Below are 25,021 nucleotides of genomic sequence, written 5' to 3' on the forward strand. Positions count from 1 at the left end.
TGGAGAAAACGTCTCAGTGTAGTCAATTCCCTCCCTTTGAGTAAATCCTTTGGCTACCAATCTAGCCTTAAATCTTTCGATTCTTCCATCTTTATCCTTCTTTGTCTTAAATACCCATTTCGAGCCTACCAATTTCTGGCTCTTATGAGGTTCAACTAATTCCCATACTTGATTATTCTTCATGCTTTCAAGTTCATTCAACATCGCTTCCCTCCATTTGTCTGCATTCTGACTCTCCATTGCTTCTTTAAAACTTGTTGGATCAGCCTCATCTCCAATGTCAAAATCTGCTTCTTGTAAGTACACATAATCTGAAGTTGCGGTGGATCTTCTCGGTTGTACTGAATCTTGTGGATTATCTAACTCAGGATTCTGCACAGCTTGCTCTTGTGGTTCAACTGGTTCTTCAAACTGAGGATTTTCCAAAACAGTTTCACTTAAAGGAATCAAAGGTGTAATATCTGGCTCAGCATTCTCAATCACAGCTACATCACCTTCTTCTTCAAAAACAAAATCTTCATTCCCAGTGGCATTCTCCTCATACTTTATAAACTTTGCACAACCAGTCTCAACAATTCGGGTACCATAATTTGGACAATAAAATCTAAAACCCTTTGACCTTGCGGGATAACCTATAAAATGACAGCTAATCGTTTTAGGATCAAGCTTCTTCTCTTGAGGGTTATAGATTCTAGCTTCACCCTTGCAACCCCATACATGAAGATGTCTCAGGCTACGCTTTCTGGTCGTCCAAATTTCGAAAGGTGTCTTAGGCACAGACTTGCTAGGCACTCTATTAAGTAAATAGTTCGCTGTTTTGATCGCTTCTCCCCATAGACTTTTAGGCAAATCAGTCTTCGAAATCATGCTGCGAACCATATCCTTCAAGGTTTGATTTCTTCTCTCAGCTACACCATTCTGTTGCGGAGTTCTAGGCATTGTGTACTGAGCAACTATTCCATTATCTTGTAAATACCTTGCAAAAGGTCCAGCACGTCGTCCTCCTTCATCAAAACGTCCATAATATTCACCCCCTCTGTCCAACCTCACAATCTTAATCTCTTTCTCAAGCTGCCTTTCTACTTCAGTTTGGAAAACCTTAAACATTTCAAAAGCTTGAGACTTTTCTGCTATGAGATACAGATAACCAAAACGAGAGTGATCATCTATAAAAGTGATGAAATAACGATTTCCGTTAATTGTTTGATGAGGGAACAGTCCACAAATATCTGTGTGGATGATTTCTAAGAGATCATTACTACGAGTTGCACCTTTCTTCTTAGTCTTAGTGAGCTTTCCCTTAACACATTCAATACAAATTTTGTCATCACCAAAAGTCAATGATGGCAAGATTTGTTCCTTAACCAGAATTTTCATTCTTTCTTTTGAAATGTGCCCTAAACGTCTATGCCATAACCTAGTGGATGTTCCTTCACTTCTAATTCGTTTCTCACTCGATTCAGCCATTAAAACCTCACCCTCTTTATTGTAATTGAGACAATATAATCCATCGGAGAGAAAACTAGTAGCAAGAATATTTGAATTCTGAGATAATGTAAAGCCATCTTTATTGAATTGAAAAACAAAACCAAGTCTTGATAATCTAGAAACAGAAATCAAATTCCTCTTCATTGAGGGTACTAAAACTACATCATCCAACTCTAAAATAAAACCAGAATCCAATTTAAGCTGCACTACTCCAATGGCTTCCACATCTACTTGCTCTCCATTCCCCACGAACACTTTAACTTCATGCTTTCTTGGTTCCCTCCTTCTTGTGAATTCCTGCACATTATGAGCTATATGAATCGAGGCACCCGTATCTAACCACCAAGAATTAGAAGGAACATCCACTAAATTAGACTCAAAACTCACTAAGGCTAACTTTTTATTACCTTTGTTCTTGTTCTTCTCAAACCACTTCTTGTATTTGTTGCAGTTCTTCTTCATGTGACCTTCCTTCTGGCAGAAAAAACACTTAAATTCAGTCTTAAATTCAGTGGTAGGGGTCACGCCAAGAGGCTTGTTCTTTTGAAACTGACTCTGCTTCTTGTTTGTGCCTAATAAATCATGGTCGTAAAAATGACCGAAGGAGTTTCCGCTCGGCCCTAGCACCTATTCATGAACTGGAACGTAGCGTTTTGTCTTCCCAGAGACAAAGAAAAAGCTGCAAAAGCATAATCATCTCGGCCTCGACCGCGGCATTATGGGCCGAGGCCGAAGGACGAAGGAGACACGGCCAAAGATATTGGAGTCAAATCACCACGTGGCAGCAAGGCCCCACGCTTCATTTAATGAAGTAACGCCTCTGACTAGCAAACCCACTAGCCGCAAGAAGGCATTTAATGGACGAGGGAAGAAGGGAAGTGACTAAAAGTCAGGATTTGGTGATAGAAATCAGAGTTGTTAGGCGCAAACATTCTCGCAAATATTCTTACAACTTGAGGTCAGTTCAACCAACCACCAGACCAGGGCATTAAATGCGTCCCTACGGCCAGAGGCGCAAAACCCACGATCAGGGCGGCGGCCGAGATTTACCAGGATTTATGAGGTCACACCACCATGCTTCGCGATTCCAAATGTCGATTGGACTACCCACTTGCTCTGATCAGGCTCCACCATGCAGATTTTCAGCCTCGATTACTCCTCCAGAGCTCTCCCTATAAATACCAAGCTCAAGCTACATTCAAAGGGTTCAAACACCAAACCAAAAGCCTCCCACGGAGCAAATTATATTTTCCTGTAATGAACTTTCAATACCTTTACTTGCTTTCCTAGGAGTAGTGATAGATTGTAAGGAAAATCCATTCATCAATATATCATACGACCTTTGATTTTTCAAGGCGCCGGAGCACCATCTCTGTTACGCTCTGTTCAGTTCATTTTTACACATGATTTATCATGTTATTCACCCATTATTTTGAGTTAGTTCTTGACATTTTATAGCTTTTTACTTTCTTTTTGTGTTTTCATAGATTTTAACTTGGTTAGAATGAAAATGAGCTAAAAGTGCATAATTGGTTATAAATTCTGTTTTTGTTCATTTTTGTAGATCAACTACTTGGCCTTGGATCAGCATGCTCCGGTGCTCGGATGAGGTGAAGATCTTCATGAAACTTGTTCCAATGGATGTTAACTACAACATACCCAAATTTGAGCTCAATTGGACAAGTATAGCCCATCCAACCGATCCTACATGTTACAACAGCTCTGGAAATTTGTCTTGGGCCAGTTTTACCTCCATAATGTTATGTTGATTCTTCTTGTTACCATACCATTTGGTAACAAGAAATTACTTTGATTGAGTGTAATTTCTGAGACAAAGAGCATCTTTGTGAAGACAAAAACTCATCATGGCAAGGAGACAAGGAGGAAACAAAGTCAAAAGTACCATGATGAAAGGAGGAGAGAGATGAGAGCATAGGGAAGGCATCTTCCTTTAGGCAATTGACTTGGGCAGATTGTAGGAAGGAGGAATGAATCATTCCATAATTTTGCAGAGATTTTGGAGCTGGAGATGAAGCTTGGAGCTAGGGAGCTCAAGGAGGAAGACAAGGGCAACAAAGCAAAGAGTGGAAGAGATTTCCACCATTAAAGACCTTGAGCTCCCATGTTCACAAAATCTGTAACTTCTTTCTAATTTTGTTTTGAGTTTGTATTTGAAATAAGTATGAGCAACTAAACTCCATAGCTAGTGCTTAGGTTGAAGCCCTAAACATGATTACTCTATTGTTTTGATGCTTGAGTGTATGAATTTCTAGATTTTGTTGATGAATTTCGATTCACTAAAATAATCTATCCTTGATGTATGTTCTTTTTTTTCTTTTTCTTTTTTCGGTTACAATGTATGTTCTTTTTTGATTGATCACCTTTGAAAGCATGCTTCTTGAGGTTGTTGGGATTGTGTGTATCTTCATATTTTCCTAAGCAACAAATGGATGAAGTAAGAATCATCCATGTGAATTGGTTTCTTGAATACCTAATGTAAACATCATGCTATTAGGGTTCTTGTGGTGTTCATATTCTCTTTGAGCTTAATGGGTTTTTCTTGTAATTGAATCAAAGTACTAAGCACACCTAGATTCGGTTATAGGGAAGGCACAAGCATTGTAGCACTAGTAATGCACTTTACGTATATTAGAGAGAATCAATGTGTCTTGAGCCACTAGTACTGGTCTTGATTGTGAACATCTTCATCAACACATTTAGAGTTCATCACTTGTGTATCCATGAACATTGGTAGAATTGTTTAGGGTGGATTCCGAAACCCTAGTGTTTGTTACTTGGTACTTTCACATTTTGATAACTCATATTTGCCATTCTCATTTAAATTCAAAGTTCATTTACTTTCATGCATTAGAATTAGGTCACTTGAACCAAACCAAACCCCCCCCCCCCCCCCCCAAAATTGTGTTTGTGTGTTTACATTATTTGAAACGTGGTGTGTTTTTGTCATCGCTTTTTGTCTGTTTTTGTACTTGGTTTTGGATTTTGATCCACGCTGTATTCTTCGTTTTTGTGTGCTGAATCCAACCATTTAAAGAACGTGAAATTTGGACAAATGGTTGAAAAGCTATAGGCCAAACACTGAACAGAGGTCGAAACTGAAAAACAGAGAAACAAATCTGTCCAAATGGTGATAAAAGGGTGATAGAAAGAGCTGTTTGTATTTTTCTTTGGTTTCTTGTGTTGTTTCATTTCTCTTACTTTTCTTTGCTCATTTTTAGTTTCCATTTTGCATTTGTGCATGTGTGGTGTGTTAAATTAGTGTTCTTTATGTACTCAAATTAGAACTTATAGGAAGCCGACAAGTTCTTCGTGGGATCGACCCCGTACTTACATAATCTATACCTCAATAGATTCGTGCACTTGCGGGTATTTTTAATTGGTTGTTTGCATATTTATTTGTGTCAATTATGAATATAACACGCTCTCATTCACCTCATATATCATACGACCGTCGCTCTCTGAGCAACGCGCCGGAGCACCGCCCAAAACCCACCATCAACACCACCACTAAACGGCCTTGTAGCTCAGGCCATGAACCTGACGGCCGAGATCAGTTCCTCTCTCGGCCACAATCGTTTGATTAAAAGTCAGACTCAAAACAGGCGCACCACTTAAACCATTCTATCCAAACCACATCATCATCTCGACGCACAGTAGACCGTGCTGGCACGCCCGCACACAACCACACCGCATCCGAAAGAAGGACGTCACGTGTTAACGCATATCCCCTCGGCCCGGAGCACCAGGCCGTGAGATCTGCGAAGCCAACACTTCTTTTCTCCCCACTTTGCAGCGCCCTTATCCTCATACTTCTTGGCAGTGACCACATTAACCACACCACCCCGAGCCTTTGTCCTATTCTCCTCAAGAACAGCAATTGTAATAAGATCATCCATTGTCCAATCTTCCTTCACGGTGTTGTAGGAGGATTTCATCTGATCAAAAGGTAGGGATTCCAGTGCAATATGTACTAGATAATTTGGAGCAATAGGCACTTTCAACTTGCTCAACTTGGCAGCAATATCCATGAGTCCCATGAGATGTTCTCTTACGCTGCCTCCTCCTTCATACTTCGTATTAGCCAGCCTAGGCATGAGGTGCTTCGTTTCAGCCTTACCAGATTCCTTAAATTTCATTTCAATGTGCTCCATAAACTCCTTAGCACTGTCTGTTTCCGGAACTCCACCAAAAAGGGCTTCTGTCATAGTTTTCTTCATAACCAACAGACAAACCTTATTTGCCATCCTCCAAGCTTCATGGACTCTTTTAACTTCAGCAGGGGAGTTCGCAACTGGTCTGGTCGGCTCATCTTGAGTAATAGCATAATCGATATCACTCATGCCTAGTGCAATATCAAGATCGAACTTCCATCGTTTGAAATTCGATCCAGTGAGAGTTTCAATGTGCGAGAAATTGATTGAGGGAGTGTTTATAACTTTAAAGGATTTGCAAACGAAAGCATATTACATATTACTTTCCTAGAAACCGATTCTCAATTTGTTAAGAGAAACAGTTTAACTTTATTCACAAAACTAACAAATAATATATGCAAGCGTCCTTAATTAAGTATCACACCTTTGTGGCAAGAGATTACTTATAGCTTACACAAATTACATGTTATCTTGTGCCATTACAAATAAATTACTAGATAGATTCTATTTGTTGAAGAAACTTACCAAGCAATTCATGTATAATGCAATTTCCGGTTATTTTCTTTAGGGTTTGAGTTTTTAGGTTTGGTTTTGTTATGAAAAGTTTGTTGATTCTCAAAACAAAAGCAAACATCTATCTAGCTCAGAAAAATAACCAAACAAAACACAGTTCAATAAGGAGAAAACCCAAAATCGTGCAGTGAACAGTGAAACTGCCGTGAACAGTGTTTTAGGGGTTTTCGGTGTCCGTTTTTGACGCAAAATACCTTTCTGAATAGGAATGACCTAACTCACAGAACTCACAGATTTGCTGTGACATATAGGCTTTTTTAGGCTTTTAAGGTGATCTACTAGGTCAAAAATGCGTTTAAAGTTTTGAAAATATGAAAAACGGATCAAAACATGTTTTTTCCAGATTCTTTAGAACTTTTAATATTTCAGAAAAATATGTTTAATCAATTTCCAAAAATTAAACATAACCAAAATTCATATAGCATAACCAGATATGTAAACATATATGTAAACAGATTAGGCATGCTTGAACAACGATTATAGATATGTGTGAACAACCTAAAGCTCTGATACCAACTGTTAGATTTCTTTAGTTATATAATCTAGATCTTTCACACAAACATGTAATACGTATAAGTACATGAAAACGTACCTGGAGCCATCTTCCTTGAATACACAGCTTCTGAATTCATCATATCCGTTGCACAGCAATCCTAGCAATTTAACAGTGACGGCTCAAGAACTTCTGCTCTCTCTCAGAATCTGTTTCAGCTCTCTCTTTATGATGAGAATAGGTTTAGAGAACGTGTCTGATGAGAGCAGGGCCTTAAGCTTATATAGGGCTAGGTCAAGTCGTCTCTACTCATCACCGAGGGCCGACTTGACTAATCTTCCAAGCCCACTTAATCGGTTCACGCAAAAAGGAAACAAAATAGGACTCCTTAATAGGCCTTAAAACCTTTCCTTATTTCACAAGGTTTTGGGCCTTAAGGTACAACTTAATTTAAACCCTTATCAAACCTGATCTGACTTAGTATCTAGTGCACTGATCTAAATAGGAAAACATAACAGCATGTCCCAGTGTCTCGGCCTCGACAGCGTTGATGAGAACTCTTGCTCCGGAATTGGGTGTTGCCAGACCTCCATACTCGACGGACTCGAAAACCGTTCTGTGTATTTGAAGAGCTATAACAATCATACCTATGTGATGGATTTTAACCCCTGCAGCTACGCTTTCATTGTGCAAGAAGGCCAGTTCAACTTCTCTGGTAATGCAAGCTTCCAACAACTGGCGAAGATAAGCCAGCTTCCCATGGTTCTTAATTGGGACATTGGGGACGAGTCATGTGATTGTTGGAAATCCCTCCTTAGTATATTGTTGCTTTCGGCGCTTGGTGGCTATGTGGGAAGCTAGTTGTGGCTTTTGGTTTCTGGTGGTGGAATTGGTGAGCACATGCAAAGAGATATCATTATGGGTGGCATAATAATGATGTGGGGACCACTCCTTGTTTTTTTTTTTTTTTTTGGTCAATGTTTGGTTTCAAAGAAACCAAAACGGGATAGATTGCAAATAGAGCCAGAAATACACGAACCAGGTAAAAGCAGCTAGACCTCAGTTCAAGGCTAGAACCAAGCTTCTTACCCAATCAAATTTTAAAAAAAAAAAAGAAAAAAAAGAAAAAAAAAAAGGAAACAACAACAACTAAGAAACAGAAAGAAAGTCCGTAATACAAGAAACTGAGACATGCTGCACCACCAATAACCAATTGGCAAGGCACCCAATGCAAGACCAAAACCACCAGAGAAGTCACAAGAGCCAAAGAACCGAGAGGAAGATGGTGATGGATACGCCATCACAGCTACAGAGAGCGCTACCATAATCCGAGAGGTCCTTGTTTTATGGAGTGTTGTTTGCATGTGGAATAGACTCACCCGTTTGGAAGAGTCAAAAGGTGCGGCTGCATTCATTTGGAGTGCTGCTGCATGGGTTTATAAAAAAGTGTGCATGTGTGCTTGTGTCGCACCATATGGCAAAAGAGAGGGAGTTTGAGAACCCACGGCAGAGATGTGGGGAACTCCAGGAAGCCATGGAAGGGTGCATGTGAGCTGCACCAAAGGCATGAGGGTGTGGGCTGGTGTGCTTCAGCCACACCAAGGAAAGACACCAGAGAGAGAGCACGGCAGAGAGGGAGAGTGGGTTGCTTGTGAGATGCAAGCAAGCAATCCCATGAATTCCTGGAGGATGTTTCAGCTGTGGGAGTTAGCTGGGTTCATCAAAGGTTCAAGGGAGGATATATCTCTTGGGGAGTGACAGTGAGTTTTGGGAAATACTGTGAGTGGGTGTACAAGGGACTCGAGTTTGGGTATAAAACTCTTGAGTGTTATATTGATGAGTTATGTGATTTAACTCAATATGTACTTTGTACGGTTAATATTCTCATAGTGAAAAACTGACAATACTGTCCGGGGATGTAGGCAGGTTTTTGCCGAACCTCGTAAATTCTTGGTGTGTTCTCTCATGTATTTACTCATTGTCATCTTGAGCTTGTTGGTTTGTTTGTTTATTTCTTCCATCGGTTGCGCTGTGACGAGGGGGGAAACTGGTGGTTCCCCAACAGTGATGTTGTAGCTGAAAAGAAGAATTCTTCTTGCATGGCACATACCAAGTGTGTCAACCGGACCATCGGCAACCAGGCCCCCTCTGGTTACATTTGCCAGTGCTTGCCGGGTTACTACGGCACATACCACCCAGATGGTTGCCTAGGTACTCATCGTATATATACATATACGTAACCACATAAATTTTATGTTGTGTATAATCATTAATTAACTAACGTGTGTGATGATACATATATATATGTGCTTCTCATTTCTTTCAGATGTTGACGAGTGCAAGGACTCAAACCCTTGCGATATTGGAACGTGCCTGAATAAACCTGGAGATTACACTTGTAAATGTCCCAAAGGGTACAAGAATACTGAAGATCTGAAGAAATGCATCAAGAAAAACACCAACACTCTCCCATAAAAGTTGCAATGGGTATGTACTACTACTATGTATGTAAATGAACATTATAGCATTGACTGAAGCGAAGAAAGGAGCTTTGATGTTAGCTACCTCTACAAGCCATCTTTATTTCGGTATAAGTAAATAATATATAAAAGCTAAAATAAGTTGACTGTGATTTTTCAACTATCTATATGCAGGAGTCATTGCGGCCTTCTTTGTTCTACTGGTTGTATATTTTTGCCCATACTGCGCAATGAAGAGAAGACAGTTCAAGAAACAACAAGACAAGTTCTTTAAACAAAATGGTGGCTTATTTTTACGACAACACAGTTGGCGAGTTACAATGGATCCGTCGAGGCAGCCAAAATCTTTACTGAAGCAGAACTGGAGAAGGCCACAAACAATTACAATGAAGAGAGAAAAATTGGTGAAGGTGGCTATGGAGTAGTTTACAGCGGAAATTTGTCTACAGATCATCATAACAAAGCTGTCGCCATAAAAAAATCCAAAGTTAGTGCCCCAATTACTGAGACTCAGAGTCTCAGAGTCTAGAGTTTGTAAACGAGGTTATTGTTCTTTCCCAAATCCACCATAAAAATGTTGTGAGGCTCCTTGGCTGTTGTTTAGAGACTCAAACGCCTATATTGGTTTACGAGTACATTTCCCATGGCACTCTTCATGATCACATTCATAGAAAAGACAACAAATACCCACGACTTCCATTGGACTTGCGGTTGAAGATAGCAGCAGATACTGCAGAAGCACTCTCATACTTGCACCACTACACTGAGCCCCCAATCATACACCGAGATGTTAAAGCAATGAACACACTACTAGACCAGAAGTACACCGCAAAAGTTGCGGACTTTGGAGCTTCAAAATTGGTTCCGGATCAAGATGAAGGCCAACTATCAACTTTGGTGCAAGGGACACTCGGATACTTGGACCCTGAATATCTTCAGTCCCGCATACTAACAGAAAAGAGTGACGTGTATAGCTTCGGAGTTGTCCTGGTGGAGCTAATCACAAGCCAAAAGGCACTATCCTCAAACAAAAAGTCGGAGGTTGACAGAAACCTAGCAAACGCTTTTGTTCACGCAATGAAGGAGAGCCGCTTGAATGAAATTCTTGATGCTGAAATCGCCAAGGAAGGAGAAGGGTTTGAGAAAGTCGTAGAAACAGTGGCAGATCTGGCAAATAGATGTTTAAGGTTAAGAGGGGAGGAAAGGCCGTCGATGAAAGAAGTAGCGGTGGAGCTCGGGGGATTATTGAAAGTTATGGGAAAGGATTCAGATGAGGGGAAGGCTGATTTCAAACGATCTCCCCAAGAGACCGACCACTTGCTTGGGTCACCTGCTAATTTCGTTGCGGATATAAGTAGTGCAGAGTACGACCACAGCATGCAAACTCAACACATCCAAATGGTAAAGCCTTATGGTGATGGCCGATAGTTAATTAGCTCCTTAATTCCTTAGTGATATAGCATGTATTGAAATAAAAGTACGTTAGCGTACGTACTACTGTAATATGTGTGTGTGTCATAGAGTTAATTATGTGGTATTTGATTATTATCTATTGTAAACTTGTGATTATTATCTTCTTTGTTTTTTCTTCATAAATCTGAATAATATGTTTCAAACCTTAAGCTTGACGAGCTTTATACTGCCAATGGTATCTTAGTCAAGCTTGATGAGGTTATGTTGCTTGCATATTCTCATTCAACTACCTGCTATATTTCTTGGTCATTATTTTTTTTGTTATACAAAATAAATTGGGGTCTCTCGGGGGAGGGGATATCAAACATAGAAGATGTAGTTGTTTTGTGTCATACATAAAAATAGAAAGAAAAAAAATGAGGCATAGAAATCCTAGCAAATGTCTTTGTTTGTGCGGTGAAAGAGGGTCGGCTAGCTGAAATTCTTGATGCCGAAATAGTTAAAGACGCACATAATTTCGAGAGAGTGATAGAAAAAGTAGCGGATCTGGCAAAAAGATGTTTGGTGTTAAGAGGTGAAGAAAGGCCTCCAAATTCCAATGAAAGAATTAGCCGTGGAGCTCCGGGGATTAGTGCAAATTATGGAAGGGGACTGATTTTCCCACTCCTTTTTTATCAACTTACACTCCATTTTTCTAAACAAAAAGGAGTGTAGGTGGATAAAAGAGGAGTGGGAAAATCATTTACCATTATGGAAAAGCATCCAGCTGGGGGAAAAGCTGATGATATTTGTTTTATGTCTTATTTTTTTCTTGAGAAAGTCATGTAGATTTTTTTTGTGCTTCAATAAACTAGTAGATACATGCAAATTTTGTCCTTAAGCACTTCCACCAATTCCCTTTTTGTCATGGGCTTAGGCTCCAAAAACAAACCCCACAAAGAAAAAGTTGCCATGACAAAAAGTGGGCTCACGAAACTGGGCAAGTTTGAAGACAAGACTTGTTTGGACAAGCTGACGTTAGAAGCCAATTTAAATACCAAAAAATACCAAAAAATTCATAATTTTTTTTCTATAAATACCTAGCAATTTTCTTCACTTTCCACACCAAAATCCATACAAATTCCTCTCCTCATATCTCATGTAAATAGTGATTGTCCTTGGGTTGCCATGACAATGGGTGGGAATGCATCAAAAAATTGCTAAGGTAGTCACTATCGAATAATAATTCCCTTAAAAATATAAATTTATAACAAATTTAGTAGATACGACATTAAGACTGAAGAATTAGTCAAAAAACAGATATTTTCGGTTGAACCTGAGACTTCCTTCAACCAAGTAAAGAGAACTATCATTAAATCAAAAGTTAATTGGTTGCACATTTTCTACTATTTGGTAAATATTTAATTTCAGGCACGTCAAAGTTGACCCAGAAATTCATATTAATTCATCATGAGTTTTGAATTAATTTCTTCTTATTTTCCGGTTACATGATTAATTTCTTTCAAATAGATAATAACCAAAGTTAGCCCATGACAAAGGTCACAGTCTGAATGATCAACCTCCTGACTTAATCAACTCCACTATTTCTCAACTTTCTAGAAACCAATCAAGGTCGATAATTTCTCGTTCTACACCACTTGATTATTGCTGTGACTCTTTTATAAACATAGACTCTGTAGCCCCTCATAAAAAAACTACAATAAAAAAAAATTTCCTTTCTTGCAAAAACATAATTCACAAATATAATTTATTTAATGACTTTGGTCATTACCATCGCTAATCTTGCTTAGCATGTGAACTGGTCTTAGTTTAAGCCATTGTTTTCACTCCTTGTGCGCTTGACTTTGCCCACACACCATCGCTTATTTGACTGAGTTACCAAATCAGTACACGCCGCCAGGAAGACATTATTTATTTATTTATTAATTCCCTCCATATAAAATCACACTTTCTTTAGTCACAAAACATTAATACAATTTCCAGTCCAATATTAATTCTTTACATGTGAGTATGATTATAATTATGCACCTCTCTCTGGTTGTGATATTAGGGGCTGCAATATTTACAACAATAGCAGCAGCTCGAGCCCTGCCTCAAGCCCTGCCTGGCTGCAGAGATAAATGTGGTGATCTAACAATTCCTTTCCCATTTGGCATTGGTGATGGCTGCTACCTTCGACCCGAATTCAACCTCACTTGCGACCAATCCACCACACCGCCATCGGCAAACTTGACGGGCCACACAATCCGCATTTCTGACTTTTACCTTGCTGAGGCAGAGTTGCAAGTAATGACCTTCACATCCAGAGATTGTTATGACACCAAAGGTCTCAGAACCTACAAGAACACCCCCATACTCTGGCTGCCTCCTCCTTATACAATCTCTGACACCAAGAACAAGTTTGTCGCCGTTGGTTGCGACACATACGCTCTTTTCCAAGGATACAGAGGCGAAGAGAGGTTCATAACCGGGTGCATGTCCTTATGTGACAGCCTAGGCAGCGTCGAATACCAGGACTCTTATTGCTCCGGCATTGGGTGCTGCCAAACTTCCATCCCCAGCGGACTGAAAAACTGTACTGTCCAATTGAGTAGCTATTACAATCATACTTTAATAATGGACTTCAACCCCTGCAGCTATGCTTTCATTGTGGAACAGGGCCAGTTCAAATTCAACAGTACAAGTTTTCAACAACTCAACAGCATAAGTCAAATTCCAATGGCTATAAATTGGGAAATTGGGGATGAGACATGCGATATTGCAGCTCAAAAGAGAGAAGATTTTGCATGCAAGGCAGATTATAGCAAGTGTGTCAACAGGAACACTAACATCAATGGGTCTGGTTACATTTGCCAGTGCTTGCCAGGTTACCAAGGGAATCCATACCTCCCACATGGTTGCCAAGGTAATTGATTTTCTATATCTTCGCTTCGCATATAATTTATATGCACACAATCTAATAAATATTTGTAAATGCTAGTTTATGTTACTGGTAAGCTCAAACTTGGCATTTTTACCTGATGTTCATGGATTTAATTCCTTCTTCTCAGATTTTGATGAGTGCAAGGCTTTGAACCCCTGCAGTATTGGATCCTGTGAGAACTTAGATGGAAATTATTCTTGTAAATGTCCCAAAGGGTACAAAAACGACGGCACGAATAAACAGAGTTGCATCAAAGACGACCCCAGCAATCTCCTGCTGATTATTTCATTGGGTATGTTTCATTTACATGTAACAGGAATAATCATTTTCATGGTGATATATATTTGATCATATACTTTGTCAGAAACTATTACTATATATATTCTTTCTGATCAATCTATCCTTTCCTTTACATCTTACCCCAAAAATGTTACATAGATTATATACATATATAAGCAAATTATAAAAGAAACTTAGTTGTGATTTTTCAACTATATGCAGGTGTAAGTGGAGGTTTCTTGGTTTTACTGGTTGGAATTTCACTGATATATTGGCGAATGCAGAGAAGAAAGTTCACCAAGCTCAAGGAACAATACTTTATACAAAATGGTGGCTTATTCTTACAAGAACAACTTGCTAGTCAAGTAGGTTCTGTGGAGACAACGAAAATCTTTACTGCAGAAGAACTTGAGAAAGCCACAAACAATTACCATGAAAGTAGAATTCTCGGTGAAGGAGGCTACGGAATAGTTTACAAAGGAATATTGCCGGATAGCAACAGAGTAGTTGCCATAAAGAAGTCCAAAATTGGTGTCCCAACACAGAAGGAGCAGTTTGTCAATGAGTTGATTGTTCTTTCTCAAATCAACCATAGAAATGTGGTGAGGCTATTCGGTTGCTGTTTAGAGACATCTGTGCCTTTACTAGTTTACGAGTTCATCGCAAATGGCACTCTTTTCGAGCACATCCATCATATAAATGGCAGAGGATCATCTTTTTCATGGGAATTACGATTGAAGATAGCAGCAGAAACTGCAGGAGCATTAGCATACTTACACTCCTCTGCTCTCATGCAGATCATACACCGAGATGTGAAGGCAACAAATATACTATTAGATGATAATTACACGGCTAAAGTGTCAGACTTCGGAGCTTCACGACTGATCCCTCTAGATCAAAATCAACTAACAACATTAGTGCAAGGGACATTTGGATACTTAGACCCTGAATACTTCCTTACAAATCAACTAACGGAAAAGAGTGATGTCTATAGCTTTGGAGTTGTCCTTATGGAGCTCCTAACAAGCAAAGTGGCTCTTTCTTTTGCCAGGCCCGAGGAAGAGAGAAACCTAGCAAGTTTCTTCGTTTGTTCAATGGATGAAGATCACTTGTATCAAATTCTTGATGATGACATAGCCAACGAGAGCAATATTGAGACATTACAGAACGTGGCCGATCTCGCAAAAAGATGTGTAAGGTTAAAAGGGGAAGACAGGCCTAGCATGAAAGAAGTAGCAATGGAATTAGAGGGAATGAGAATTGCAGCAAAACATTCATGGGGAAAAGATGATATCTGTGCAGAAGAAACTGAGTACTTTCTCGGCTCACCTAAGTCAGACACTTATCTTTTGAATGTTGGAGCTGATTGTGGTCCTAGTGGTACCAGTAGTGGATATGACAGCATGCAAAACCAACTGTTGATGCCAAATGATGATGGCCGATAACTAACAACCTATTGCTAGGGCCTTTGTAAATATCAAACAGAGCTTGTAGGATTCTTCTTTGTAAAAGAGGATAAGATGGTTATGGTAAAAGAAGTTAAATTATAAAAACAATTTGTGTCACTGCTAGAATTTGTTCGTGAATCACTATGTTGGTCCGCATGGAATTTCTGGAACTAGTGATTACAAATCTCATTTTTTCTTGTTTGCCCCGACATTTTAATTATTATAATCTTCTTTTTTTGGTTGGCCGGACTTCAATTAGTTTTAATCTTTGTTTTAATCTCGCCGGACTTAACAGAGAAATAAACCAGTAAAGATGAGGAAGACAAATTAAACCAGTCCTATCTCCTTTACTTCATTCCTCTTAATTACTCAAAAGTTTAATTAAGTGGTGAACATATGCCATGGCCTTACGTGGGGATGGGAGGATGCTCGCTATGCAAGTAATGATATTGATGCGACTGGTTGTAAATGCAACAGCAGCAACAGCTCAAGCCCGGCCTAATTGCCAAGACAAATGTGGTAACCTCACAATCCCATACCCATTTGGCATGGGTGAAGGCTGTTACCTCCGACCAGAATTCAACATCACTTGTGATCAATCCACCCAACCGCCGTCAGCCTACTGGATGGACGGTAGGAACAGAATTACCAACTTTTCTGTCGCTGATGGCGAGTTGCAAATAATGCTAGACGTAGCCATGGATTGTTATGACGATTCAGGTGAGGAAACAGAGGACAGCTTCTCTACTTGGCTAGAGCTGCCTCCTCCTTACAGCATGTCCCATACACAAAACAATTTCACCACAATAGGCTGTGACACTGTAGGAATCTTCGTAGGTGAGCGCTCGGGGGATGGAGGCCCAAAGAAAGAAAAGGTCAAAGCCGGCAACAGCGTCACCTTGTGTGATGATGTTCTTGGCGACGCACTTCCAGACTCTTGCTCTGGATTTGGCTGTTCCCAAGCTTCCATCCCCGTTGGACTGCGAAACATTTCCACTTTTCTTCAAAGCCTGACTGTCGGCAATCGATCGGGGATTTATAATCCGTGGTACGCTAAGTACCCTTGCAGCTATGCCTTCATTGTGGAACAAGGCAACTTCTCATTCAACCCCAACACAACTTTTCAAGAACTCAACAACTCAAGGCAGCTTCCAGCCGTTCTGAATTGGGCAGTTGAGGGTGAGTCATGTGATGCAGCTCAACAGAGCCCCAACTTTCCATGCAAGGAAAATACCAAATGTGTCGAACGGACGACCATCGGTGGTCCGCCTGCTTACATTTGCCAGTGCTCGTCAGGTTATCTAGGGAACCCGTACCTCCCAGATAGTTGCCAAGGTCATCCCTATAGCATACACACACACACACACGCGCGAAATATATAGATATGTGTCTAATGAATTAATAATGTTCACTTGCCTGACTATGTTTTGTTAAAAACTATGAATATGAACCATTGATAAGGCTCATGCCTGAATATGTGAACCTAAATTCACAGTTGTCCGGCAACGTAAATTTGACAAGAGAATAATTATACTGTCTTATAATAACATGTGAATGTGTGTGTTAGTTGTTTTTACTGGAAAGCTAAAGATTGGAATTTTGCATGGTGTTAATTGTGATAAATTTGGTTTTCCTTACTATTCAGATATTGATGAGTGCAAGGATTCGAACCCCTGCAGTATTGGAACGTGCATAAATTTATCTGGAGATTATTCTTGTAAATGTCCCAAAGGGTACAAAAACGATGACAAGAATCAAAAGAGTTGCATCAAACACAATCCCAGCAATCGATGGAAGATCATTCTCCTGCCTGTTATTTCATTGGGTATGTTTTATGTACCAACCTACGTATGTTTCCCCCTTCTCAGTACTAAACATTGATTAATCTCACTAACAAGACCCAAATTAAACTGAATAAATATCCTTCATTGTGATACATGTAATCTTATTTCGTCTTAACATATTACTTTCTCAGAAGCATTTTATCCTAGAAAGTAAAGCACAAGGTAAACAACAAAACCAACATCCAGAGTTTAAGACTTTTCACCAATCTATCTTTAACACTCTTTTTTTTCTTTTCTAATTTTATTTTTATGACTAGATCTGCATAAAAACTTACAAAATAAAACTTGGTTGTGACAATTTTCAATTATGTGCAGGTGTCTGTGCAGGCCTCTTGGTTTTACTAATTGGAATTTCATGGATATATTGGGGAATGCATAGAAGAAAGATCATGAAACTCAAAGAAAAATACTTTAAAGAAAATGGTGGTTTATTGTTACAACAACAACTTGCTATTCAAGGAAGCTCCATGGAGACAACAAAAATCTTTACGGCAGAAGAACTTGAGAAGGCCACAAACAATTACCATGAAAGTCGAGTCCTTGGTGAAGGAGGATATGGAACGGTTTACAAAGGAGTATTACCAGATAACAAAGTGGTTGCCATAAAGAAGTCAAAAATTGGTGTCTCAACTCAGAAGGAGCAGTTTGTTAATGAGATGGTTGTTCTTTCTCAAATCAACCATAGAAATGTGGTGAGGCTATTGGGTTGCTGTTTAGAGACACCAGTACCTTTACTAGTTTACGAATTCATCACCAATGGCACTCTTTTTGAGCACATTCATAATACAAAGGACAAGGGATCACCACTTTCATGGGAATTACGATTGAAGATAGCAGCAGAAACTGCAGGAGCACTAGCATACTTGCACTCCTCTACTTCCATGCCAATCATACACAGAGATGTGAAAACAACTAACATACTATTAGATGGGAATTACAGAACAAAAGTGTCAGACTTTGGAGCTTCAAAATTGATTCCTCTGGATCAAACTCAACTAACAACTTTAGTACAAGGGACACTCGGATACTTAGACCCTGAGTACTTCTGTTCAAGTCAACTAACAGAAAGGAGTGACGTTTACAGCTTTGGAGTTGTCCTTATGGAGCTACTAACGAGCAAAGTGGCACTTTCTTTTGACAGGCCAGAGAAAGAGAGAAACCTAGCGAGCTTCTTTGTTTGGTCAATGGAGGTGGATCGCTTGAATCAAATTCTTGATGATGAAATAGTCAAGGAGGGAAATATTGAGACACTAAGAAATGCGGCCGATCTCGCAAGAAGGTGTGTAAGGTTAAAAGGGGAGGATAGGCCTACCATGAAGGAAGTAGCAATGGAGCTAGAGGGAATGAGAATTATGGCAAAGCATCCATGGGGGAAAGCTGATTGTCCAGAGGAGACCGAGTACTTGCTTGGGTCAGGTAAGTCAGAGGCTTATGTTGTGGATGTTACAGCTGATTGTGGTCATCCTAGTGGTACAAATAGTGGATATGACAGCATGCAAATCCAGATGTTAATGTCATATGGTGATGGGCGATAATAATCTATTGCTTGTTGCTATACGGTCTAGTTGTGATGTATTCTACAAAATGTAAACCAATATCTTCTTCTTTGTTGTTCTTATTGGTTTATATGGATGTTGTGAATTCAAAATGTCTTTCTGCCAGTGATATAGATGATCAGTTGAGACTTCAATTAAGACAACAGAGAAGTTACTTTTACTGTTTGGATCAAATATTTTTACTGTTTGGTAACTATGCAATTTAGTACAGTTCAAAGTTTGACCCAGTAATTCACCCCCGACTTAATAAAAATTGGGAAAGCAAAATTGTTGCTGGCATACATATGCTTGCTTCCTTTGGGATTCAAATTGATTTGGGATGTCAGAATTTTGAGGTTGCTCTGTTTTCTTAGATGCTTGATTTGGGATTCAAACTGATTTGGGATGTCAAAATGTGGCCAATCTCGCAACCAAATGCTTGATGTTACAAGGGGAGGAAAGGCCTACAATGAAAGAGGTAGCCATGGAGCTGGAAGGAATGAGAATTATGGCAAAGCATCCACGGGGGAAAGCTGATCCAGAAGAGACCGAGTACTTGCTTGGGTCAGCTAAGTCAGATGCTTATCGTGTGGATGTTACAGCTGATTGTGGTCATCCTAGTGGATATGACAGCATGCAAATCCAGATGTTAATGCCATATGATGATGATGGTCGATAGTCGATAATCTATTAACTTGTTGCTGTAGTGATGTAGTTTAGAAAATGTAAACCTATGTCCTCTTTCTTTGTTGGCAATTTCAGTTTATTTGGATGTTTTTAATTCAAGATGTCTTTCTGCCAGCGATATATGATCAGTTGAGAATTGAATTGATCTTTTTTCAATTAGAGATGTCCTCGCATGCATTTAATTGCAAAATGTCTAGAGTGAGTTTTGTCCGAATTTTTGTTTGCGAACATATCTTCTTAACATTGCAACTAAGACAAAACACAGAAATTATTTTAGCAGCCCTAGACATGAACAACAACGACACAAGGTTTTCACTGCATTGCAATTGCTATTATCAAATCCTCATGCAAAAAGTGTATATGTAGCTGTATCATAGATCAACACAAGGCAATATTAAATGGGCTCTTAAGGTTCTGTTTGGTTTTAGAAGATGATGTGACTGACAATCCCAACTTATTGTTTCCCCCTTCTAATTAAATTAGAAGCAGACATAGGTTGACAAGTACAAAGAAGAACCAGAAATAGACTTTAATCACAAGCAGAACTTCCTGTGAAAATAATTGAATCAACCAGATGCCATAGTAAAGGGACATACAAATATCAACCAGATGCCAGTGGAATTGGGGAAGCCATATGAGAAGGAAGCAAAAGACTTTCACAACTAGTAAGTTTAAGCAGCCCCATTCAGACATATCAAACACTTCACTAGCTAGATCCTTGGATGAACTTGTTGCCTCTGTAAATATCAAACACTTCGGGTGGCATCTTTCTTCAGCCTGCAAAATGCAAAAGGAAATCTTGTCAAAATAACTTACCAGCAGTGGAACTTAAGACTCCAAAAAGGTAAGAATTTCCATTTGCACAAGTTTATTGAGGTATTCAAATTTCATGAAATTCCACAAACAAGTAATTAAATTCTTTGAAATTTAATCAGGAACCAGTTAATTAAATTTTTAGGAACTTAATGGGGCAGATGGAGCCCAAATACAATATACAATTTGTTGAAATGATAATTTTTATTAAATAAATAAGGTACAAGAAAAAGGGGGATGGCTGCCTACGTGGAAATTTATTAAAAGTGAATGACAACAATAAAAATTCATCTAAAAGGAATAAAAGTTCTTTTGTATCAAACATTAAGGGTCGTTTGGTGCATGTGGAGATTGAATCTGACTCGTTGCAGATGATTCAGATGATTAGAGGTGAGCGTCAAGTTGATGTTGCGGTGGAAGCTATTGTGTTTGATATTAAGATGCTTGCTGGCAAGCTCCAACATGTTTTTTTAGCTACTCCCCGTCAGTGCAATAAGGCAGCGCATGAGGTTGCGGCCTTTGTGTCCAGAGTAGGTGGTAACCACGTTTGGGACCAAGTGTGGCCTGAGTGGGTTTTTGATATTTTAGCTAGCGATGTAAACCTTGCTATTCGTCTCTAATAAAACTCTCTTTGTTTGGAAAAAAAAAAAAAAAAAAAGGAGTGATAGTTCACTCAATCTCAAACTCCTCAAGACTCATGGCCTATAAAAGAGCCATGCATGTGATTAGAGAAGAGGAGAAAAGCAGAGAAGAGGGCAGCCGCAGAAAAAAAAAACCCAAAAAAAAAAACAACAACAACAAGCACACTAGAGAAAGCAAGAGCCATCTCAAGGTAAAATCATAGTTTTATGGCACAGTTTTCTTGTTTGCTCAAGACTCCAGGTTTGTTTTCAAAACATCCAGTCCACAACCAATAGGGAAGATTGTCTTCCATGATTATTTCAATCATCATATTTTATGGCATAGTCTATTCCAACAAGCAACTCCTAATAAATGCTTCCAGGAGCAGAGAATGCCTCAAATCATAGACGTAGAGAGTTGAGGAGGACATGGTGGTGAACCCACCATGGAATCAAAATCAAAGAAGGAAAGTATGTAATTACAAGCCTCTGTATCAAGCATCTAAAACCAAAAGGGCCCTCACAGCAATTGAATTGCCTCCCTATGAGTACTTGCTACCAGCAAGTCAACAAAAAAACAAAAAAAAAAAAAGAGAAGAAGAAGAGAGCCAACGGAGGGAGAGAGAATGGAGCAAAAGAAAAAAAATGGTGGGTTTGCTTGTTGTGTTTAGTTTTTTATTTTTTTTTTATTTTTTTATTAAAGGCCAAAGGCCAATGACTTTATTCCTCAATAGAATGTAAAGAACGCAAATCATTTTGAAGGTAAGAGTGAAGCCAGCTAGGCCCCTCTTCCATCCAGTAACATGTCTCATTACAAGATAAAGCAAATTTGGCTAATTGGTGAGCCACAAAATTACATGTACGAGGTTGGTGTTGCTAGGATACAGATACGAAACGACGAAGTAACTCTTTCAATTCCTCTATCAACTCTCCTTCCATGCTCATGTCAAGTTCAAATCGTTTTACGGCATTAATCATCTCTAAGCAATCACTTTCAATAATTAACCTTGTGAATCCTGCATCTATTGCCATTCGACAACCTGCAATCATAGCCAAGGTTTCAAAAGCCTTAGGGGAAAGACAACCAATTACCAGTTTAGCCATGGCACCCATTAATTCCCATTAGTTGCAAAGAGACAAAACAAAGAGGGAGGCAGCTAGAAGAAAAAAAATAAAATAAAAAAAGGGGGTTGTGTTGCACAGCCCCTCCTAGGGGTCATCATTATGCCTGCGAGCCCATGGGCCGATGGGAGCCTGGCCCAGCTCGTTGTTGAGTGGGTCGGGGTTGGGCTTAGGTGTCTAAAGCCCGGCCCAGCCTGTTTGAGCCTAAGAAAGCCCGGCCCACGGGCTCACATACATATAAATAAATATATAACAAAACCCAAGTTGAATGAAAGATGGAGAAAATCATTATTGATTATCATTGTAAGAACAAAAAAAAAATGAAGTATGGGATAAAATATGAGTTTATTAATATGGCGGTTGTATAACTATATCTTTATATTTATGGAAGAAAAAGAAAGACAACTATGAAATTATGAACAAAGAAAAAAATGGAGACACAAACATATAGACAATTATAAATAGAGAACTATGAAAACAATGGAAACATAGAAACACACCAAAACATAGAAAAAATAAATAAAGAATTGACAAAAAAATCCGTATAAAAAAAATACAAAATAAAGTAGGCCCATTTAGGCTCGGCCCGTTCGGCTTAACTCGGCCCAGCCCAATGGGCTAAAAGCCCATCTCATGAGATGGGATTGGGCTTTGAATTTTCTAAAGAAAAAAAACCCGGCCCGTTATTTCTCTCTCCTTTTTGAAGCCCGATCCAAGCCCATTAAATTTGAACCGATCTGGCCCGACCCAGCACATTGACGAGGCCTAGCCCCTCCCTCTCTTGGATGATTGTCTTTGTCTACTTTGACTAAAAAAAAATGAGTAAAGAAAAAGAGATTGGCAATAGGGAAAGGACTGCTACAGTAAACAAAAAAGAAAAGAAGATTAGGCAAAACAAATACTCAAGCAAGCTTTCTCTTTGGTTTCTGAAGCAAGAAGACAAATTGGATCAAAGCCTTCAATATGGCCCATGGCAAGGCACAGTTTGTACATTCAAAGAAAGAAGACAAAAAGTCAGCAACATGTTCGATTCATTATTACACATGATTTATCATGTTATTCACCCATTATTTTGAGTTAGTTCTTGACATTTTATAGCTTTTTACTTTCTTTTTGTGTTTTCATAGATTTTAACTTGGTTAGAATGAAAATGAGCTAAAAGTGCATGATTGGTTATAAATTCTGTTTTTGTTCATTTTCGTAGATCAACTACTTGGCCTTGGATCAGCATGCTCCGGTGCTCGGATGAGGTGAAGATCTTCATGAAACTTGTTCCAATGGATGTTAACTACAACATACCCAAATTTGAGCTCAATTGGACAAGTATAGCCCATCCAACCGATCCTACATGTTACAACAGCTCTGGAAATTTGTCTTGGGCCAGTTTTACCTCCATAATGTTATGTTGATTCTTCTTGTTACCATACCATTTGGTAACAAGAAATTACTTTGATTGAGTGTAATTTCTGAGACAAAGAGCATCTTTGTGAAGACAAAAACTCATCATGGCAAGGAGACAAGGAGGAAACAAAGTCAAAAGTACCATGATGAAAGGAGGAGAGAGATGAGAGCATAGGGAAGGCATCTTCCTTTAGGCAATTGACTGGGGCAGATTGTAGGAAGGAGGAACGGATCATTCCATAATTTTGCAGAGATTTTGGAGCTGGAGATGAAGCTTGGAGCTAGGGAGCTCAAGGAGGAAGACAAGGGCAACAAAGCAAAGAGTGGAAGAGATTTCCACCATTGAAGACCTTGAGCTCCCATGTTCACAAAATCTGTAACTTCTTTCTAATTTTATTTTGAGTTTGTATTTGAAATAAGTATGAGCAACTAAACTCCATATCTAGGGCTTAGGTTGAAGCCCTAAACATGAAAACCTTATTGTTTTGATGCTTGAGTGTATGAAAATCTAGATATTGTTGATGAATTCCAATTCACCAAATTAATCTATCCTTGATGTGTGTTTTTCCTTGGTTGGCCATCTTTGAAAGCATGCTTCTTGAGATTGTTGGGATTATGTGTATCTTCATATTGTCCTAAGCAATAAATGGATGAAGTAAGAATCATCCATGTGAATTGGTTTCTTGAATGCCTAATGTAAACATCATGCTATTAGGATTCTTGTGGTGTTCATATTCTCTTTGAGCTTAATGGGTTTTTCTTGTAATTGAATCAAAGTACTAAGCACACCTAGATTCGGTTATAGGGAAGGCACAAGCATTGTAGCACTAGCACTGCACTTTACGTATATTAGAGAGAATCAATGCGTCTTGAGCCACTAGTACTGGTCTTGATTGCGTCTTCATCAACACGTTTAGAGTTCATCACTTGAGTATCCATGAACATGGGTAGAATTGTTTAGGGTGGATTCCGAAACCCTAGTGTTTGTTACATTGTACTTTCACACCTTGATAACTCATCTCTGTCATTCACATTTAAATTTAAGGTTCATTTACTTTCATGCATTAGAATTAGGTCACTTGAACCAAACCAAACCCCCCCCCCCCCCCAAAAAAATTGTGTTTGTGTGTTTACATTGTTTGAAACGTGGTGTGTTTTTGTCATCGCTTTTTGTCTGTTTTTGTACTTGGTTTTGGATTTTGATCCGCGCTGTATTCTACGTTTTTGTGTGCTGAATCCAACCATTTAAAGAACGTGAAATTTGGACAAATGGTTGAAAAGTTATAGGCCAAACACTGAACAGAGGTCGAAACTGAAAAACAGAGAAACGAATCTGTCCAAATAGTGATAAAAGGGTGATAGAAAGTGCTGTTTGTATTTCTCTTTGGTTTCTTGTGTTGTTTCATTTCTCTTACTTTTCTTTGCTCATTTTTAGTTTCCATTTTGCATTTGTGCATGTGTGGTGTGTTAAATTAGTGTTCTTTATGTACTCAAATTAGAACTTATAGGAAGCCGACAAGTTCTTCGTGGGATCGACCCCGTACTTACATAATCTAAACCTCAATAGATTCGTGCACTTGCGGGTATTTTTAATTGGTTGTTTGCACATTTATTTGTGTCAATTAGAAAATACAACACAACACGGAAACAAGCAAAAGAGAAAATAGAAGAAAATGAAGATTATGGGTACATGGGTTACCACGCGAAATATGAGAGAGGAAGAAACAACT

General features: G+C 39.1%; 2 protein-coding genes and 1 pseudogene across 3 annotated transcripts; all 3 read left to right on the top strand.

The window, feature by feature from the left end:
- The first annotated feature begins 9,386 nt into the window (after window positions 1-9,386).
- Window positions 9,387-10,655, top strand: LOC110745116 (wall-associated receptor kinase 5 pseudogene; annotated as a pseudogene).
- Window positions 10,656-12,444: 1,789 nt separating this feature from the next.
- LOC110746819 (putative wall-associated receptor kinase-like 16) lies at window positions 12,445-15,468 on the top strand. Its single transcript, XM_088251541.1, has 3 exons — window positions 12,445-13,524; window positions 13,670-13,834; window positions 14,044-15,468. The coding sequence occupies exons 1-3, from the start codon at window positions 12,630-12,632 to the stop codon at window positions 15,264-15,266; spliced, it is 2,283 nt and encodes a 760-aa protein (XP_088107667.1). The 5' UTR covers window positions 12,445-12,629; the 3' UTR covers window positions 15,267-15,468.
- A 167-nt stretch (window positions 15,469-15,635) lies between these two features.
- LOC110745858 (putative wall-associated receptor kinase-like 16) lies at window positions 15,636-19,457 on the top strand. 2 transcript variants are annotated; one of them, XM_088251539.1, is made up of 4 exons: window positions 15,636-16,604; window positions 16,915-17,094; window positions 17,429-18,496; window positions 19,182-19,457. In XM_088251539.1, the coding sequence occupies exons 1-4, from the start codon at window positions 15,671-15,673 to the stop codon at window positions 19,325-19,327; spliced, it is 2,328 nt and encodes a 775-aa protein (XP_088107665.1). In that variant the 5' UTR covers window positions 15,636-15,670; the 3' UTR covers window positions 19,328-19,457. The 2 variants fall into 2 exon arrangements, with proteins under 2 accessions (XP_088107665.1, XP_088107664.1); XM_088251538.1 differs by lacking the exon at window positions 19,182-19,457 and having other exon boundaries at window positions 17,429-18,830.
- Window positions 19,458-25,021: the final 5,564 nt, after the last annotated feature.

The sequence above is a fragment of the Prunus avium genome, chromosome 4 (assembly GCF_965620075.1).
Source record: "Prunus avium chromosome 4, drPruAviu1.hap1.1, whole genome shotgun sequence".
Lineage (NCBI taxonomy): Eukaryota > Viridiplantae > Streptophyta > Magnoliopsida > Rosales > Rosaceae > Prunus > Prunus avium.